Below are 21,146 nucleotides of genomic sequence, written 5' to 3' on the forward strand. Positions count from 1 at the left end.
AGAGTTATTTTGTCTCCACAGCAGTTCAGGGGCACGTAGGTCAGGAGCACCAAAAGAGCTGCAGAAGAGTGGGACAGCTGGTATTCTGCATTGCTGCTCCTTCCCCAGGAGAGCGGATATTTAGTTTTCCCAGGACTCAAGTTCTGCACATACTCAGGAGAAGGCAATCCTCCAGAGAACTGCAGAACAAGGAGAGTTTCTTAAGGTTTATTATGATAAGGAGATGATTTAGCGCCTTAAGTCATACCACTGGAGGACAGCAAGCCCCAGCTATTTGATGGGTGGATTAGTGCTCTTTGTCGTGTGGAATGAATCGTATGAATTTTTTGCTGAGAGTGAGGGAATTAAATTAATGAATGGCCTAAAGCACATCCCTTTTGCCTTTCTGTTGTTCTCATGCACCTAAGGCAATGCAACTTCTTTTTTGTTTTCTTTCTTTTCTTTTCTCTGCTCGCTTTTCCATCACTTTCAATTACGATCACAGTGGATCCACCAAATTTATTCACAGGATTAACTGCAGCTATTTTCTGGTTTTGGCAGCTACTCTTCAATATACTTATTCTTTACTGTGTATGGCACAAAGCTTGTTAGGTAACTTCTCATTATTTAATCCTTGAGCCAATATTCTCTTCCTAAAACCTGCCTTCTCATCTTCACTAGCCTGCTCTATCGCACTCGGCACTCTTTAGTCAGGAAAGAAGACCTCAGAAACTTCTGTCAAAACAGATCACTTATGTCATTACTTGAAATGATAGATCAGTCATCAATTATTAAGAGTCAATACATCGCCTTACATTCTCTCTTGTCTTAGACAGTATATGAAAGCGTATAAAGCAATAACCATGTCGCAAAGCTTTGCTTTAGATTACAGTAACCTAAATACCAAGGAAAAATACATTTCATAATCCATCACTTCAAAGTTATGCACATGATTAAAATATTCACCTTGCAGTATATCATTTCCCATGTGCATAATCACTCAAACAGAGAGCTGTTGTATGATAACTGTCAGGTTCAATAAATCATGTGCTCTCCAATCTTTTTATTTATATATCAAACTAAGCCTGTTATTCTGAGGAGAGAGGTACAGAAAGACGGTTATCTCTGTAGTATTGAGTATGCTGGGTGCAGGCCTGGCCTAAGGAAGCAGCCACAATAAAGTAACCAGTCAGCTCGCTCTTGCTAATGGATATATTAATTACATATGGAAGCTCATTAGTATGAAAAATGGGGTTTCCTTAGAAAACAGCGTCTAGCCTGTTGGATATGTATTGGTTATATGGGATTAAAAAAAAATAAAATATTATTCTCTTCAAATGGAGAGAATAAGGAGAAAATTCAGTACATCTATAGGTCTTTTGAGCACTATATATGAGAATAGTTTCAGAGATGAACTAAAAACCACAGAGTATAGGTCTGGAAAGTATTAACAGAAAATATCGGCAAGCTACCATAATTTTGTCCTTCACTCAGAGAAGCTAGGAAGTTTGTGCAGCATGTCATTGTTATCAATGTATTGTCGAAGGCACTGTAAAAGGTACAAAACACACAGCTAATTTGTGTAGACGCTTAGAAAAACCTCAAAAACAACAGACAATGAGGGGGTCACTGGGGGGAGCACAGGGGGAATCAGAAAGGAATTAAATTAAGAAAGACAAAATAACAGAAGCACGTTACAAAAAATCTTGAAAGACCACAGAAAGAATTAGGACGTGGTGTGGTCAGTATTAGTACATTAATGATGGGAAATAAGCACAATAATTAGAGTTTCCTTTCTACATATTTGCTTACAAAATACTAAGGATATGTGAAATATGGAAAATAACAGCACACAAAATGGAATCCCCTTACCATTTAGATCTAACACAACTGTGAATTTAGGCACACAGACAGATACAGACTGAGACTTAGTAATCAAAATGATTTTGTGTTTTTTATCTAAAGGCATCCTGCGATGGTACAATTTGAATTCAAATGCCAGTAGCTTCTGTTACTTATATGGATTCACCACCTATCACGTTTTTTTCAAAATATCTTTTTTAAACATATGGTAGTACATCAAAAAATCCTTACATCACCCTTTGTTTGGACCATCTATGAGAGATGTGTATCCAACACCTAAAGTTAACACTGCACATTGAGAACTCGGGATCGATTTCTTGCTTCCACTGCTCTTGTGACAGTGAACAGGACTTGAACATTTTACTTTTCCTCATTATTTAGTATAAGGAATAATGATTTTCTTTGCTCATTGAGAAAACTAATTTGTGAAACAGATTGACCATTTGCTGACGTAGCCACGTGATTTGACAGAGAAAACACAGCCTTACCTATGAAATAGGCTAGCAGGATGGCAAGCAGGACTGCAGCAGCAATTGCAGACAAAGCAGCACATTTCCAGCTACAATACTTGGAGGGTTTTTTCAGCTTGAACGCATTCCTGGAGAATGTATTTCTAGGTAACAGTCTGGGAGGTGGAGTATAAACTGTTCCTGAGGTCAATGGGTAACCAGGGGAAGAACTACTGAAGAGCGGAGTAGTTCCAGAAGACGTCTTAAACAAGAAATGCCTGAAAAATACAAAATAGAACATAGTTGAAAACTGCAAGTCCTGCAGTTAAGAAAGAACATCTCTTATTCTGATTCCATTCCAGCTGCTACAATGTGTTCAATTCAACTAAAAAGAAAAATGATTTTGTATGAAGAAATAAGGAGATGAAAATTCTCATAGTCTTTTTGCTACCAGAGCTTAACAACTGTCACTACAACACTTCAGGACATCTTCTGTCAAGATATCTGCTTAATCCTTTCCGTAATTAAATGCAACTTGACCAGACGCTAGCTAAAACACCAGCATGACCGATGAAATGTCTTTGAGGACCAGTCGAGATGGCACCTGTAAGAAGCCTAGTAACAAAGCTCAACTTCAGTACTGGTGTCACTATCAATTCCTTATGGCCTGGGTTTGACTAGGACAAAGCCACTACAAAATACCTGCAATGTATATTAGTATAACAGAACACTTAACTTTATGAGAAAACATCCTTTCTGAGTTCAAAGGTCTACACGATTTACCTGCGGAATCCACTACCCAACAAATACTGTAAGATAAAAAAAATCATGAGTCTCATTAACATTCCTGGCAAAAGCTGCCAGCAAAAAAAAATAATTAAGAACATACTGAGCGAAAACCGTCGTCCTGTAAGAAAAGTTCTTACCAGAATTAGAATTAACCATTATTTTATTTTAATGGTACACAGGTCTGGTTTGAACAACTAGGACAATCACCAAAAGCACACGACTCAGCAGAAAAAATGAGGACTTCAACTGCCCATACATTTATTAAGAAGAAAATATGGGACAAAATACATTACCTAACAAAATCTCAGAAAATGCTGCCACCACATTCCAGAGAGAGGAAACGCAGAAAGCAAACTAGGAGGCTTGCTTCTCTGCATTAGCTTCTGACAGTCGGGAAGAACTGCCTACAGGCACGTTCCCAGTAAATGAAAAGAGCAGCACAGAAGGAAGGCAGCGGTCTTCAGGAAGGCCACTTGTGTGGAGACAAAAGAGCTTTGGAGACGTGTTCCATACCCTGTCTCTTCACAGCTCCAAAAAACAAGTGCTCCTTGGAATCAGTGAGAATGAAGATACTCAGTCATCTCCAAAATCAGCAAAACCATAGCCTAAAATAACCCAAGTCTTCAGATGCAAATATAAATATGTTTAACATTTTTATTCGGATCAGAATCCCGTATGTCACTCTTGACCCACATGTTAAAACTTTAAAATCGATCACTGTTTATTACAACAATGATTTGGAAGTTTGAAACTGAAATGCACAGAGTTTACTGTATACTTACTATACAGAATATCTGAAGTGATTTTAAAAAGTATTAAAGCATTTGTTTTGAAATGAAACCCAGAACATAATAAATTGCATGAAACTTGCATACTGTAGAAGACAGTAAAAGGAAGGCTGGCTAGGTTTCCCGGTTTTACGATTAAACACTCACATTTGAGGACAGCCTCTGAAAATACAGTCTTTTTTAAATGCAGTCATTAATAAACTCTATTAATGAACATGAAAAATCACTTATTTTGACACTGCTTTTGTTATTTTGTTGTTGTTTTTTTTTTAACCCCAAATGACCTCGTACATCCCTTACAACAACGATCAAAATTTAGTTTGTTTTAGAAAATATTTCAGTCACCTAAGATAGTGGTAGTATTCGCTGTCTGAACTTTTTCTCTGTGTTTTGGAGACACCTCAGAAAAAACTTCAGACACAGAAGTACACAGGGAGAAGTGTATGCCTAGTGAATGCCTAACTATCTCAAGCAGATTAATTCTGTGTTTTGGGTTAGTTTTTTTTCGTAAAACAAAGAAAGAAGTAGAATGAAAAGGGAATATTCTAACCAGCTACTTAATAGAAACATTTGTAATTTTTTGCAAGTAAAGTTGCCCTTCCTTTTTCCTTATCAGTGAGGCTCATTAGACATTAGATTTGCTTCTTTTCTGCACACTGTATATGACCTATGAGAAAACACAGTAAAGGCAAATGCTATAAGGGTTTCCCCCTCAAAATTACCAAGGCTTTTAAATTAAAAGACACACCTTTCAGTTACAAGAAAGCGAGAAACAATGAAAGTCGGATTTCATGAACACTTCATTTTGAATGATTCTTTACTTTGCAGCAATTCAATTAAAATCACTGTTGGGAAAATGATGTTATCAGGCTGGTTGTGTTACGGAGATCTATTGACCCTTCCGTTCCTTTTGTCTGGTTAAAGCCTGATTAATACTCGTTAGAAGAAGCAGTTTTAGTCCTTTCTGCTCTCCAGTGTTGGGAACACAGTACCAGTTCCACAGGAACTAGGGACGGAAGTGCCACGGAGCACGAGGACGGAAGGACGAGAGGAAGGAGAGGAGGAGGAGAGATCTGGTGAGACACAGGCAGGTAGGAAGGCTCATCTCTCTCTTTCAGGCCAACTCTGCACCTGCCTCAGCCCAGGACCCCCTTCTCCTCCTACATCCTCATGGCATGAGCTGCTCTTTCAGGTTTGGACCGAAGAGTCTACAACAAACAGTCCTTCCAGTTCTTTCCTTTTCCCAGCCCAAAAGCAGACCTCACAGAATCAAACTGGAAATTGCAATCCTTGGCGCCGTCTTTATCTGAAATGTCAAGGTTTTTAAACCCAGGAATTTTACGTCCTCTTTAGCTGAGAAGGCAGCTACAATACCAACAGAAATTTTAATATAAAGCATTGTTAAAGTAAACTCAGATATATAATGAAACTCTGCTCCCATTAAAATTGAATTAATGAATATCTAGGTATGTTTTAATAGAACATGTCAATCATATACTGTTTCATGTGATAAGAAAAAAAAGTAGAAGAAAAAAAATAGTTCCGCTGTGGTCCACTTTGAGATGCGTAAAATATATAAAGAAAACTGAAATACATGCAAACGTGATCTCTATTATGTTCTTAAAACTGATCAGAACTTCATAGAAGCAAAAAAAGACCAATTGAAACGGATACATAGAACGGTGTCGTTCTCAAAGTAAAAAAGAAAAAATATCATTGGATAAACTCTGAATTCTGTCACACCTGTGAGTCCTGCCCATGTATTTTGAAAGCTGAAAGTTTATTGCCTCCATAAAAGGATTTCTGACAAAGTGGCAATCATTAGAAGACGGTGCACCATTTTAAAATACAGAAATTCTGCCTTCAAAAGTTTTAAAAAGACGTTTAACTGAAGATACGTTAAATATCCACCAAGCCCTCTTGGAAAATTGGCACTGCATTCAGAGCTGGAGGCCGGATGAGCAGGAACGCCCTACGTGACAGTGAAGTACAGCAGAAAGACTGAGAACATAACAGACAAAATACTTGGACCCCTGGAGTTTTAAGTCTAGATTCAGCTACTAATGGAAATAAATTGACTTGTCTCAACTCTATCCCTAAACCCAATGATCTATAGCTATATTTTTATGTGGGATTTGACATGCTCTGGTACAACCAATTGTCTGTGGGCCCAAGCTGCACAGGGAGAACATGAGCATTTATCAACATTAATTACAGTCTCACAGCGGTAAGACTGGGAGGTATTGTTCAATGACTGCTTATGAAAAGAAATGATCTTATTTGTACCCACTCATTAATTTCAAATACATTCCATATTAGAATTAAAAAACCTGTATATTCTCTGTCTTACCTATTCACCTACCAAATGCTATTAAGAAAAACACATTTTATACCTCACAATTAGCATTAATAATTTCATTTAGATTAGGACTAAATTCCTATTTTGAAAACATGGGAGTAAATTTACTAAGTCTCAGCCCAATCTCCCTAATTTCTGAGCATCGTGAAGCTATTCCTACACTGGAAAATTACAAAATACGATTGTCAGTATACAGTGATTCAGTAATTTAAGCGTCCATGAAAGGTATGGAAGGAGCTCTCAGAAAAGAGGTTAACCCTTTAGCTGGCTCAAGTGCTCTCCTCTCCAGCTCGGCAGCTTTGGGGGCCGTAAAATGCCCCCTGCTTTGTTTTAAGCAGCGTGTGCTGCTGATGCGCCGGATCGCAGACGGGGACCTCATCGCTGATGCCAGGAGAAAGGTGACATCTATGAAAGTTGAGCTTGCACGGGGACATTCGTCTGCAGTTCTGTGGACTAATGGTAAATGGAAAAAGCTATATTTTGCTTTCTTCATTAATTCAGAGCTCTCTATAGCATTTATTTTCCCACAGGTCAAAAGGACCTCTGGTGTTCAGGGAATAGTGGTCTGACAGACACTGTATTAACTTCCATATTCTTTGAGAGAACAATCTTTTTTCCCCCCCCCCCTTTCTGGCCACATTGTCATGGCAGCACGCTGCAAGAATCAGTTGAGAAAAATAATATTGGGTTTTGTGATGAAAAACTGTAATAGAAAGGAAGAACAAGATATTTTCTAACATAAATCGCTTCTTTCCCTCCTCATACTATCCTAAGCTTATTCTGCATGAAAATAGAAGTACAGAGAGCTGTAGTTGCTTAAATCTTCCTTTTTCATATTTTTTTCCACAGGTTTTTAATAGTAATTAATAAACAGAAAAGATACATAGCAAGAGAATAGTAACAGCTCGATTTAGTGCTTCTAGGACATAAAAAATATCTTTAAGCTGATTACATCTGTCTATAATTTTATTGTACATTTATTCTTAGCAGAAAAAGAACAATGAAATGTAGAACGTAGCATGCAGGCTTTCATCAGGGCAAAAAAAAAGAATCTCCTGTAGTCTTCTAAGTCCTCCAAAAAAGTAGCGACGAGTCATTTTCTAACCAGAACTATTCAATGATTGTATGATTTTATGCCAGTGGAAGCCTCAAAGTGGCTGCCAAATTCAGACAGTCACGTTTTATGGCAGTTTTCTAACTTCCATACAAAAAGAAACCAAGATTGAAGAAAACTACAAGCTGTTCTTATGCTAAAACAAACTCAGACCGGTGCGAGCTTCGGTTACCTGTGTAAGGGTCTCTCAGTCTTCCCCCAAATGAGATTTAATTGCATGTTCTTGCTCTCAGGTTCTCACAGAGGAACTCAGGATTACCAGCCAGGTTTACACAGCTGGGGGGTCTCTGACCTGCCAACACCCCACAGAAGTTTCTACCCTTTTCAGTGCCCAGAACACAGGGACTTCGGTATTCCCCAAATGCTCTACAGTCAGCAATAAAGGTTTAAAATGTTATTTATGTGTGTTGAAATTACATAGGTACAAGAAATTGTCTCAATCACATCAAATCTGAAGACTAAACTCAGTAAGACAGATTTTTCAGTGTAAAGCTACTTAAAATACACATAAGTGAACTGGCCATCTCACCCAAGAGTGCCTACGGGCACCCTCACACCCAAATGCTTGTTGCAACCGGAGGACAGCCCTCGTGACAACACACCATTTCAGTATTTTTCATCCCGCTGCAGAGAATCAATTTGCAACTAACTGTGCATGGTGGACTAAGGACGCTCTGTTAGCCACGGCAACAATAATTCAGAATGAACACATCAATACCAACGGGACACTTCTACCCACTGTAACGCAACCCCGAACCTCGCAGCAGCCGCCCAGCTTCCAGTGCAGGCTCTAATACCAGCTTCCCAGCCCTTGAAAGGTTCATCATTCCTTAAAGGCTGGGTTCTTCACATCCCCAGGCAAAGTCTTCTAAAAAATGCAGAGCGTTAAGCAGAGTGTCACGGGTGTTGCCTGAAGTACCAGACGAGCTTGTCACTGCCATCCCCACACTCCTGACAAAGACACAGCTGGACACACAAAAGCACGGTAATTGAAAGCTGCTTGATGGGAAGGCAGGGTGTTGTACAAAAACGCATGTGCCAGCCTTTGGGCACCCTGATCTGTCAATATTATGAAAGAAAACCAAACAGACAACGTTCACAAAGCTGTAATTGGAAACAGAGCAGGTAAACCAAGGCAAAACATCTGTATTGTACCGCAGCTGCAGCGTTAGCTCCGTACTGGACGCCCTTTTACAGAACAACCTGCTTCTCATGTGGAAGATGCTAATTGAGATACTGTTGGATAAACTTTTATAACTTTCTCTCTCTCTAATCCCTGCTGTAAGCTGCCCCTGGATGCTCTGGCTGTGTGTTCCAGGCCTGGCTCTGGTACGTCTCAAAGGCAGAGCCTGGGCTCCTCTACTGGGAAAGCTGCTCGGTGGTGACATATTGCTGCGGGACAGGCTGGAGAAAAGCAAGGTGAAAAATACAGAAAGAGGAAGGATTGCTGAGATGAGGGTCATCAGTAGCTCAAGAATTGTGAGAGGGAGAACACCAATATGGAAAGGCATAAAATCTGAAAGGGAAAACCCAGGAAGGCTAGCGAGGGTCGAGCGGCTGGTGATGGAGCTGGGGCACAGGGCAGCCCAGAGACCATGGGGAGCTACGAGGGCCACCCCTTACCTTCCTGACCAGTGCCTGTGTGGCCAAAAGAGATCCTGGGTGCCCTGCAACTGGCAGTGAGCACACTCCCCCAGCCTCCCAGCTTAAATCCCAGTCAGCTTCTCTGCGAGTCAGGCCAGTAAATAGTTGCTTTGCCCTTGAAATGTATGTATATCTTTCTTCCACTATTGTTTATTCCCCAAGAAGGCAGCAGTGAAACTGCTAGTTAACGCCTAGTAAAGAGTAACAGGAATAGCTACAGATGTAAACACAAAAAATCAATTACTTTGCATATGTACTTACATTAAATGGCAGCAGGATCAATAATGCAGATAGAGGAAGATTTAGGCAGCTCTGAATCAGCTCTACCTATAGGACCTTTCCCTTCTTATGTGGAAAGACTTGTCTTATGAAATGTCTTAGTACGTTGCATAGTGCAGCCAAAGTGATGAAATCCACTAATGCCTACATTTGTTATTCCGGTAATGATGATAATGACAACAGTATTTTGCATTTCAATAGGTCCGTTCATTTTTAGCTTTCTACATCAGTTAATGAACATAATTTCAAAACACTTCTATTTTAAAAGGCATGCATGTAAGCTCTTCACTACCTCTTGATTCAACTACTCACGTAACAAGAAAAAAAGAGAAAGTATTAACAGCAGTGATATTTCAAGTCTATAAATAATAGAACAGAATAATAAACTCAAATGTCTAAAATAATTCTGTTATCAGTCTACACGTAAACTTAAAAAATAGAAACCTAAATGACATCATTTGAGATTAGAAGTAACACCCTCAGTGTACCTGCCTCTTCCTGCACAGACACTCACGCTGCCTGTTCCCTCTGCACAACACTAAACTTAAAAATGCAAATCAACAAGATCATGAAAACACGCAATTATCTGCAATCTGTAAAAACTTCTTTGAGCTTTTGTGAGTGGGAGTACATCTAGATTGATTCTCTCAACCAGCATTTTGCTTGAGATCCTGCTTTTGTAGTGTTTTCCTTCAGCTTTTTTCTCTCCTATCACGAGTCTACATTTGTTATGAAAACAATACTACAGTAGCCTGCTAAAAGTGACCTTTCTACATTGTTTTTGGAATTCCTCCAAGTACACGGCCCAAATGTGCGAAGTCCTTGGGGATGCTTTTGACTGTGCTTTACTCGACTCTTTGAAATGCTTTACTTTTAGATAGGTCCAGAATCTATCTATGCAGATCCCATTTAACCTTCACATGCAGGAACAACAGAATGAAGGAGTCAGTTCTTGCCCCAGCCCTCAAACTCAGAGGACTAAACACTGTGGCATATGTGCCTGTAGCCGTGTAGTTTGTCAGTGGTAAGAGAGAGCCACACAAGATAAAGCAAAACGAGAGTGAGGAGTTATTTCACTGTTCCAAGTAGTTGTTTGTTATGCCAAATATATCCTAGAAATTTGCATTAACAAAAGGAAAAGAAATTTTGTTTCACTATTCTGTTCCAGAACATTTTGCATCATGTATAAAGATATCAAAATATTGAGACATCATTGAAAATAGGCAGACAATTGTGGAGAGTGGCTGTAACTTGGAACTTCTGCACATTCAGAAACTTCAAGTTTACGTATTCAGTTCAGAAGTTCTGCAGCTGATCTTGACACCCTAACATGGTGCAATATCCGAATGCCACAGTAGCAGTATTTCAGGTATTTATAGTATCATAGAATGGTCTGGGTGAGAAGGGACCTTAAAGCCCAGCCAGTGCCACCCCCTGCCCTGGGCAGGGACACCTCCCACCAGCCCAGGTTGCTCCAAGCCCTGTCCAACCTGGCCTTGAACCCCTCCAGGGATGGGGCAGCCACAGCTTCTCTGGGCACCCTGGGCCAGGGGCTCACCACCCTCAGAGTGAAAAATTTCTTCCTGAGATCTAATCTAAATCTACTCTCTTTCAGTTTAAAACCACTATTTTAACATTAACGTAAAAACATAAAACTGTTATTTCTTTAAAAAAAAAAATAATTAAAAACCCCCTCGGCACTAAATCCCGCTCTTCATGTACTCTGTTCTTGGCTTTTTGCCGGAGGCTGTGCATAGCCACTCTGTACGGCATTCATTCTTTCACTGCCTGGAAGCCTGCAGCTACGAAAATGCTGAGTGCAGATGTTTCCCCGCTGTGATGCCCCACGATTTTGAGTTCATGCACTGAACTGGTGCCGACTGGGATACAGCTCATGGTGCTATTCCATCCACTGATCTCCCATTTCTGCCCTAGCTCGCTCTCCTCAGGCTCACCCGACTGCCTGTGTTGGAATCGGACGGGCAGAGTAAGAAACGTAGCTTCAAGCCCAGGAGCAGGCAAATATTTTGAAAAGCAACACAGGGGTTCTATCAAGGCTAATTTTCAGATTGCTCAGTCTTTGGGCTGAACTTTGCTTAAATGACCTCTGATTTGGACCACTGCTAAAGAAACCATCATCCTTTCTCCTGAAATACAGGAGAGACATTAGTATGTTACAGCCTTCCTTGAAGCCTAGCAACGGATCCTTGTGAGCAAGCTCAAAAAAATTACAGACATACATACAAAATTATCTTTACAACTGAAAGATTTGAACTGAAAATATTTCAAACTATGAGACTAATTATGGGGCTAAAGAATAAGACTAATTCCTATTTATTTTTGCCTTCTTTTTCCTCCTGGATTAAGTATTATTAATTATATTGGTACCAGCTAAATTAATATCAATATAAAGTACCGGAACAGGCATTAGTACATTAGGCAATCTCAGTCAATCATCCATCCATGAAAGCCCTTCTGTTATCCTCACTTATGAGTCACCCCGTTTTTGGCCGGTGCCTGCAGGTGGCCCTGTGTGAGGTTCCCGTACCAGAGAGGACTCTCACGGTGCAAAGAGGGATGCAAACCTTCCTCGCAAAGTCATACTTTTCTCCCTGTGCCCTCAAAACATTTCAAGCTTTAAAGCAGAGCGCTGCCTTTCTAGCTGTCTGGAAGTAATGAGACCCACACCGGGACGTTCAAAGGTAGTATTTTCATCATTCATCCCCTTCGAAAGCAATGATTAAAGAAGCAATAAAGGAACACCTCTTAACTGGAAAACGTAGAAACCAGCACTTTGGAAAGGAGGAGGAGGAGAAGGTTTCAAATAGACTGCAAGAGGACAATAAAAGTTAAAGAGCATTAAACAGCAGCTCCGAGCCTAAAGGTAAAGCAGCTAAGTACTGCAGAAACGAACCATAAAAACAGCACCATAAAAACGCTACGGCAATGCATTACTGCATCCTTAGTTAATGATATTTCAACCTTTCCATTACGGACCCTTATTTCAAAGAAAACAGAACAATTACGTAGCCAGCCTGGGGCCCTGTTGCAGCCATAAAGCAGCAGCAGACTAGGGAAGATATAGTCCATATTTGTTTGCCTTGAACCAGAAACAAGCACACTGATATCAAGCACACTTCCCTGGAGGGGTTCAAGGCCAGGTTTGATGGGGCTTTGAGCAACCTGGTGTAGTGGGAGGTGTTCCTGCCCAGGGCAGGGGCCTGGAACTAGATGGTCTATAAGGTCCCTTCCAACCCAAACCATCCTATGATTCTAAAAAAGCAAAATTAACAACTCTGCATAAGCACTTTGCAATCTTGTAACTCCACTAAAAGCAACAAGCTACTACAATACAGCTAAGCACAATTATGAAAAAATACAGAACCACAAAGTGTTCATGCAGACATGGGGTGTAATTGCCTGAAGAGGGTACGTGAAAACATGTGCAAGCAGTAAAAGCCTACTTTACATCACAAAGTAAACAAAACAAGTGTCATTAACTCCCTCCCCCATCAATATTGAAACAAGAGGTGGAGAAAGGATATATTTGGGAAATGTACTCTCTCCAAACAGTCTGAATTCAGCCCAAACTGCCTAAGACAGCAAAGGAAAGAAGGGAAGGGAAAAACATTCTTACCAGAAAAAAAAAACCAAAAACAACAACATGCAGACACACGTTGTATTATTCAATGATTTCAGCGCTCCGTACTGGTAGATAAGGAGACGTCTGGAATCTAAATTGTGATCTGAGTTTTGTAGTGCTGACATGAAGCATTCCCTTCAGACAGCTCAGGTGCCACTTCTTGTTTCATAATCCGTAATGTGACCGCTTGCACATCTTTTTCAGTTGAGAGCAGAATCTACTGAAGGTAACCGAAAGGTGAAAACTAAAAGTTGTGAAACTCTTTCATGATAAAGCAGGTGCTGTCAGGGCTGGCTTCGCCTCCTGAGCACTCCGCTACTGAGATTAATAAACTGACAACAAGAAAAAAAATTAGAGAGTAGCGCACTGTGAAGAGGCAGTCTAAGAAGGATCACTGTTTCACAACAAGCCAAAGCTATAAAGTAAAAGCTGAACAAAAGTTACCAAAAAGCTGCCCTTTTTTTCGTGGCTACTGGTATGCATGGAGATGAAATACCGGCTTTGAGATGAAAGAATTACAGGCTAATTCTGAAAGTCTCCAATGATTCTGCAGGCATCAATTGCAGCAAAATTCGCTGCAAACCAGAAAAGGAATCAAAATCATCATCTTCTGAGTTAATATTCTTGCGATGAAACTTGTCATCAAGTCCTGTCAGGTGTGCAATATTGGAAAAGAAGAAAAATCGATCCTGAAGCAACACTGGAATAGCCTTAGAACACAGCAATCCTGTCAGGATGTTTTCTAATATCTTAATGCTTGCCTGTGACAAACATCTATGGAAAAGCTCCCATTAACTGCCGGCTATCTTGCGACCTCCAAAAATAACCGTACTCACAAAGTAACCTTTTGTCATCAACACGAATACGTGCATATTCCCAGAGGTTTTATGATTAAAAAAAAGAAAAGGAGAAGAACCAAAGTTAGCAATGGAATCGATACTCTCCACTGACAGGGAATAGGCACAAAATCAGACGTTAGAAGAAAAACAGCCAGGCAAATGCCCACGCCTGTTTCTCAGGGACGCCAGTATTATGAATAGCCCGAGGAATTCCCTCTATATAAAGTGTTTGGTAAATTGGGACAATCTTAAGCCATCAGAAATGACACGTTTCAGGTAGAGTTGTACCCATGAACAACTTCCCGTGAAAACAGACAGACAAGGAACAGTAGGGGGTCACTCTACACTAGAATTAAAACTATTCTATAATCCTGGGCAATGAACCACACAGCAATGACTGGCCTGGGCTGAATGGGACCAACACTTCTATCTTGTAGTACTAGCAATAAATGCCAAATTCAGGATGCCAAAATTAAGTTCTAAATAGTACCACGCTCTCACAGAAGCAGCAGAGTTAAGAGCCAAGCTTCACTCTTTTTTTTTTTTTTTTTTTTTTTTGCCAAAGTTAGCTCCAAAACTTCAGTAAGTGAGAATCCCTTTCCTTTCTTTTTTTAGACATTTCAGGCTTCAGATAACTTGCATTTGCTCTTCAGCCCCTCCACTTCTTCATGGCACCCATGTTAGCATTTTAGCCAAATGGGGCCATGCGACTGAAGCCCCCTGTGAGCGTTCCAGAGCGGCGCTGGGGCAAAGACTCCCTGCTCTTCTCAGTCTCGTTTGCTCCCCACAGTGCCACAACCTCTGATTAACCGCTGAATATCAACAGCCTGGGTGCTGTAAGCTTCAATCCAGCCATACCAACTCCTCGCAGGGCTCCAGAGCAGAAGGCAATCTTGAATCGCAGCCTGGGAGGGGCTGCGCCGTGGTGTGACTGCACCAAACCTCACTGCTCTGGGAGGAACCCAGCAGGGCGGCATTAAATTCCCAGAAGGCTGCAATTCAAACATCTCCGAAGCTGGGGCAACCAGGCAACTGAAACCACGGCACTGGCCACTGCTAGACGCAGTCCAGCTCCTCTACCTGTATGCTGTGTGTGCGGCTGTCTGGGCAAGGCAGGACACCCCGCTATCCCAACCACTTCTTTCAGCACAATGGCTAATTTTAAATTCTGGGAGATGAGCTCTGCCAGCTCCGCTATTTAAAGCGCAAGTTAAATATGTTTGACATCCCATACCCCAAATGACAACAAACCAGAATATTTAGAACGGCGGCATGTCAGGCGTTTATTTATTTATTTATCCGGCAGCCCTAAGTGCTGCACCTTTTCATTTATATGCAACTGTTTGCCCCACGGGCATCAAGCTGTTAAGACGTACAGAAGAGATTTAAATGAGCTTGCATGCTGGATGAAATATAAATTAAAATTATAGTCCTGTCAGTCTTGAATCAGGGATTGTTTCTCAAGGTCTCTCAAAATGCGTAATTTCAAATGAGCCTCTATTTGTTACTTCGGGAAAGGCAAACTGTACAATTTTTCAGCAGCACAGTTAATACGACTTATAAGTAAGTTGTTCCTGAGCCTGTGAGTATAAAATCTGTACTAATACCACGAGCTGGGTACGCAGGGATGGTCCAAATGAATAAAAGGCTTTAAATGGGACATGTGAACAGAGAGATGCCCATCTGTCTACCTTCCAACGCAAAGCACATCAGAGGCTTGCAGATATTCTAATGTCACTAACTCCCAACGCTGTGTCAGCCAAACCCCTCACTGACACGAAGTGAAGAAAACTTCATCTCCTAACGAGCCAAACCGTTTCCTCTGTGCGCTTCAGAGCACCCTGCAGGGGCATCCCCTGGGGTGTCCGTCCGTGCCACCCACCTGGTCTCGAGAGGGACGTTGCTGTTGAGGACCCAGCTGTCCTGGAGCTGCACGGACTCGGGGGTGGTGGCCAGGTCGTTGGGCGCCGGAGCGGGCGCATGAATCTGGTTCCGGCGATTTGTGAGGGAGTTCCTGTTGAGGGAGTTGGCAGAGGAATGATGGTGGGACAGTGAATGGTTGTGAGGAGGAGGGAGAGGCGGCCTCAGCGTTGACTGGCTGTGATGATTTGAAGGGCCTAAAATAGAAAAGAAAAATAAATCACCAATGCGTGTTGACGATACTACTCTCCTTGGCATTTCCAAGGGACCACTGCCTGGAAAACAAGCCAAATCTCAGAAACAGGAAACCAAGCCTGTGGGCCACTTGGACCTATAGGCATCAGAACATGGTTAAATCACCAGTGATCATTAGAGATCAGAGATACAAAACAGTGTTTCGAGGCTGCACAGTTGAGATGTTCACAAAGGCTATATTTAGATTTTAAAATACTTCTTTATGGATTCTCCCGGAGAAGGACTCCTCTGTGGAGGAGCCAGGACAGCAGTCTAGATTGAGCATTTTCCTCCCTGTTTCTATCAGGGACTTTAGGGGATGAATCTTAATGGATTAAAAACGGCTTTTGTGAATATGGTCTTTAGGCTTCTATAAAATGTAATCAGAGATCTCATTCTGCTCTCACTCACTGTTATTTTACCAATCAGCTTCAAAAGAAGAGTATTTGTGCCAGTGAAAGAAGATTAAACTCCAAATATGAAAAGAGAGCAACAATGCAATGATGGTATCTTTCATGTTCTTCCACGTGATCAGGATTTGGCCTGTATTTTTCTATTTTGCAATGCCACAAACACACAGCAAGATCTGAAAATCATGTTACTCTGTCAGCCTCTTTCATTGAAAATTGGCAGATGATGTTTTTGAGAGATAACGAAGGATATACACTTTTCTCGTTCTTTGAGTACTGACATGTTTGCATTGATAATGAAAATCAATTTTTCTAATCAATTAGATTAAAATAAAAAGCGCATGAGAAGTAAATAGAATAAGCAGGTGTCATTCTAGCATAGTCACTTTTCTAAACATAATGCAGAATGGTAAATAAGTTTAAGTGCAATTCTGTATGTTGCAATAATTTACTTTTAATAAAAATAGCGAAAGAGATTAAAGAAAACAAACACCGTTAAGTGTATTATGAACTGCGTGCTTTAGTCATTATACCAAGTTGTAGTTTTCTAGTGAACAATAATCAGAATAAGTAATATTAGGAAACTGTAATTATAATGATGTATGTTTGTTTTTAGAAACTGAAGCACATTCTGTACTTAATGAATCAAACAATAAAAGAAAACATCAGAAGGGAAAAACATTTGCAGCTAGACTGATCTATTTTTATATGAAACAATGAAATATAGAAGCACTGTAAGTTAATTAAGCCCAATATTTGAAGAAAAACAACAAACCCGCCCAAAACCCCAACAAAATCTTCAAGGGGGGCTAATCCCAATGGAGAATCAGGCCACACGGCCAGGAACTGAACCCGGTGCATCACTTCAGGCTTCGGGATGCTAAAGTTCTTCTCAAAACACCCTTCACACTCAGGGGGATCTTTTAGGCCCATGAAGACGGGACAGGCAGGTTTCTGGGGACTTGCACAAGGCAAGTAGAAGCTGTCCCGGGATAAGAGACTTTAAGAAGGGAACGATAATAAATTCTTCATCCCTCACATGCTGCTTTAAATCTGCACAGAAGTTTATCTTTTTTTTAATTTCTGTTGCCCAAATGCTCCCCCCTATGGTAGCGTCAACTTCTTTAAATACAGAGACACCTTTCATAACACATCCTAAATTTTAGGGTCATCATATGTTCTGCTCTCCTCACTATCCTTGCCTCAGCTATGCCTTACCTGAGTTTGAAAGAGACTGTTTAGCCCAGCAAACTCTGTGTTTAAAACCCCCATTTGGACCTCCTATCCCATAAATGCCTAATCTACACCAGGTCCTGCTCCATTCCCCGGCAGCATGTGGAGTAAGACACAGCAGGAAGAAAATGTGTTTGGACAATATCCACATGCATGGAAGCTTAAATGGAATTATTCTCCTAGTCTGCGTTCCGGCTTTAAACAACCCATGTTTGGATTTCAATAAGTGGATATTTATGAGTGATAAGACACAAACGCGTGCCCTTTTGTTAAAAATTACTTCAGAAGATTCACGTGCTTCGTATTTTCTCAGCTGACTTTGGATGCAGCTTTTCATTTTGGAGGATAAATATGGAAAAGTCATACCCACATAAACAATAAAGTTTTGCTCCAGGAGACACAGTAGTGCCAGCTATACAAAGACTCTGAATCTTGCAACCTCAAAATCACAGAGGATGTTCTTAAAAATGAGCTAACTGCACATCAATAAGAATGAACAGAATTTCAAGGAAGCAAGAACCAAATTCAAGTTGCCACCAATTAATTTAATCTGCCTCAAGACTCAGTTCCCACACAGTAAATAAAATGTACTGCACAAAATAATCTGTGCAGAAGTAACTGAACATATATTGCTGCTGCAAAACCTCAGAAACCTGGCATAAGATGAACGTAGCATTTAATAGAGACTAATAAAACAAATACCAATATCAATGCTATATAGATATTATATAGTTTATATTAAAATGTATAAAAGCTTTTTTATATATATATATATAAAGTACTAACTAGGGAGCATGCACACACACTCATAAGTATATATGAGAGAGATAAAAGCTTAATATGCTGCTGCTTCATAAATCTGTTTAAATGAATCAAAAGCAGAAGCTGAACGCTATTGAACTTGCCAGGGATATAAAATTGGATTCGCATCTGAACATCTGAGCACTTCTTTATGAGCATCTTTGCCTAAATTAAAACTTCAACAGCAGTACCTACAAATCTGCTGAGCTCAGAAGTTCAGAAAAGTAAATCACCTGTCCCATAATAAAAGATCAGCAGCTGAAGGGACTGGCACATCGTACCTGACGATACGACATGCTCTGCAGCCTCCTGCCGATTGCTTTATTATTTGGAAGCTTAAACACAATAAGCATCTTGATGGAGTACATCTGGCTTTTTACATCAGGAAAGAGATTTTATTTTTGACGTGGCAGTTGCCAGTATTGGTTTGGGGAAATGATGCCTTTTTTCATTTATTACATGAATTAGGGGTTTCACCAGAATACACTATACAATCTCAAACATTTAGGATTTAAGGAGAAGTCTCTTAAAACCACAATGAGAATCAGAGAACTGGGAAATCTGAAACACTGCTACCCCTCCCTATTTTGGCTTTTTTTTTTTTTTTTTTTTTTTTAGATTTCTGATTTAAATTCCCAAATAGAGAAACATAGATAATTCTAATGAAATTTAGTACACATTGATTGTGCTGAGCACTTTTGAAAATTCAGGGCCCGATGACCATATAATCAACATGCGATTCTTCAAGAGATCTTACTGCAGTCAAGAATATCAGCAATGTTCATTTCAAAGGTGCAAATTAGAAGCTGAGTGAGGATAAATTGTGTTCTAATTAAGTAATCTGAGAATACAAGGCCTGATCTACGTATCTTTGAAGTAATCATAAGCTATCCAGTTGACTCATTTGGGTTTAATCAGAACCAAAATGCTAAAAAAAAAAACAAACCAAAACCAATCATGTTTTGCTCTGTTCATTCTTTAATTCAGTAAAATAATTAAACAGATCAGGCTACTGCAGAGGTAAAATTCAGCTAAAGAATGGTGCAAAATACCACTTGTCTCCTTAAAAAAATAACCAAACAAAAAACCAACCCTGAGCCTAATCCAGTCACTGTGGTCTGCCTTCTTTTGCCTGCACCAGCGGGAGGGAGAGCTGCGCAGCGCACAGCACAGCCCCAGGGATGGGGAAAAGCCCCTGGGTGTCACAGCGCTGCAGGTACGACAGGGATGGCTGCATGCTCCGGGGCACACACTTCAACCGCCGCTTCTCTCACCTATTTCTGCAGTTCAGACATTGCCTAGAATTCGAAGTGAAACTTGAGATCTGCTTTAACGTGGTCAAGTTATTTTTCAGAGTTCTTTACAGCCTGTGGTCCGCTCACTTAACACCTGCACTAAATCCATGCAATGCAACGATCTGAGGAGAACAAGTTAATCTCCCACCTCGCAGATGAAATTCCAAGCAGAATCAGCAGCATCCCTCATCTAAGCAAAGCAATCGCTTCCCTGCATCTCAGTTCTTTGTCAATACAATCTACGTTACTTTTTTGAGGTAGTATCTCGGTTGTGCTGAATTAGCCTCCGTGCCATGATTAAATGCTAAAGATACATATAAACAAAACATCAATCCTTTTCACAAAAGAACTGAAAGAAAAAAATATATATTATTTTTCTGAAATAAACAATGATGCAGCTATTTCCTTATACATCTGAACAAGTACTGAACACAAAAAGATAACGAAGCTGATGCGTTAAAAGAAAAAAATTAAGTAAACCCACAGAAAATCTTTGTTAGGCAGCATTAGAAACCCAGTCTTCAGTATTCCTAGTTCTTTATTCAAATAACCCTACCGCACTGTTTTGTCAAGGAAACCACATCATCGGCTATCACAATGAGGAACAGGTTTTTCACAGAACCACGGGGCCACCTTCCAAGCTAAATTCATCTTCAAAGGCAGATCACATTACTCAGAGTCAGGAAGAAAAGGAAGCACTGAAACACCCAGGAACATAATACAGCATCGCAAGGAGCCGCCGCCTCCACGGCCAGCTTTCACCCTGGGATTCGAGCGCGGTGGGGTGGAACCAGGGGTCCTTCCCAGCAATGCCGGCTCTGTTCTATGCTATGTCTGCTTCAGTTCTTCTGTTCATTTGCTTTAATTCTCCACGTTATTTTGTGCAAGGCTACAGTTAAATGGAATCTAAGCGTTCTGAAAATGTTTTCAACATACGCTGTAGAGAAGCAAGTTATCTCGCTCATAACCATGGATATCATTAACTCTCTCTCTTGTTGTTGTAAACCCAAAACATTTGCCAGGTGTTCCTTCTTTTGTCCGCATGTTTTTACAGTGTTTGAGGCAAGAATAGGTTGAATGACTGGCTGTCATCCCAGACTGTACATATCAAACTGAAAATTCAGCAAACGTGTGGTATAAAATTGTAAGTCACTTATCAGTCTCTGCCAGTGCGCTGCAGCCATCTCCTCAGCACAATATTAGAATAGAAAATTAAATGTTGCTGTGGCAAAAAAAGAAACAACAAAAACAAACAAAAAATACCCATCGCTTACCCACAACATCCAGATAATCAGAGGAAAGGGGACAGGTGGCTTAATCGATAAAGTCTAGGATTTTGTCTTAGTGTCTATAAGCCACTCGGACTGAGCCAGCCCTTGAGCGATTCCGGCTGAATCGCTTGGTTGTGGAAAAGCGGTGTGCATACTCACACAAGCGACGGCAAAGACCCTCCACCAGGAGTCTAACCTGAGGGATCACGGTCCTATAACCAGTCTTCTCAAGTGAG

At 40.6% G+C, this 21,146-nt stretch overlaps 1 protein-coding gene across 5 annotated transcripts in view; it reads right to left on the reverse strand.

The window, feature by feature from the left end:
- Positions 1-21,146, reverse strand: part of TENM2 (teneurin transmembrane protein 2) — a 1,449,326-nt gene that overhangs the window by 167,345 nt on the left and 1,260,835 nt on the right. For all 5 annotated transcript variants that reach the window (XM_074604292.1, XM_074604293.1, XM_074604291.1 and 2 more), the window contains 2 exons: positions 15,629-15,863; positions 2,331-2,569 (listed from right to left, as the gene is read on the reverse strand). In XM_074604292.1, the coding sequence (XP_074460393.1) occupies positions 2,331-2,569; positions 15,629-15,863 (474 nt within the window). The remainder of the gene's footprint in view (positions 1-2,330; positions 2,570-15,628; positions 15,864-21,146) is intronic.

The sequence above is a fragment of the Larus michahellis genome, chromosome 11, assembly GCF_964199755.1.
Source record: "Larus michahellis chromosome 11, bLarMic1.1, whole genome shotgun sequence".
Taxonomy (NCBI): Eukaryota; Metazoa; Chordata; class Aves; order Charadriiformes; family Laridae; genus Larus; species Larus michahellis.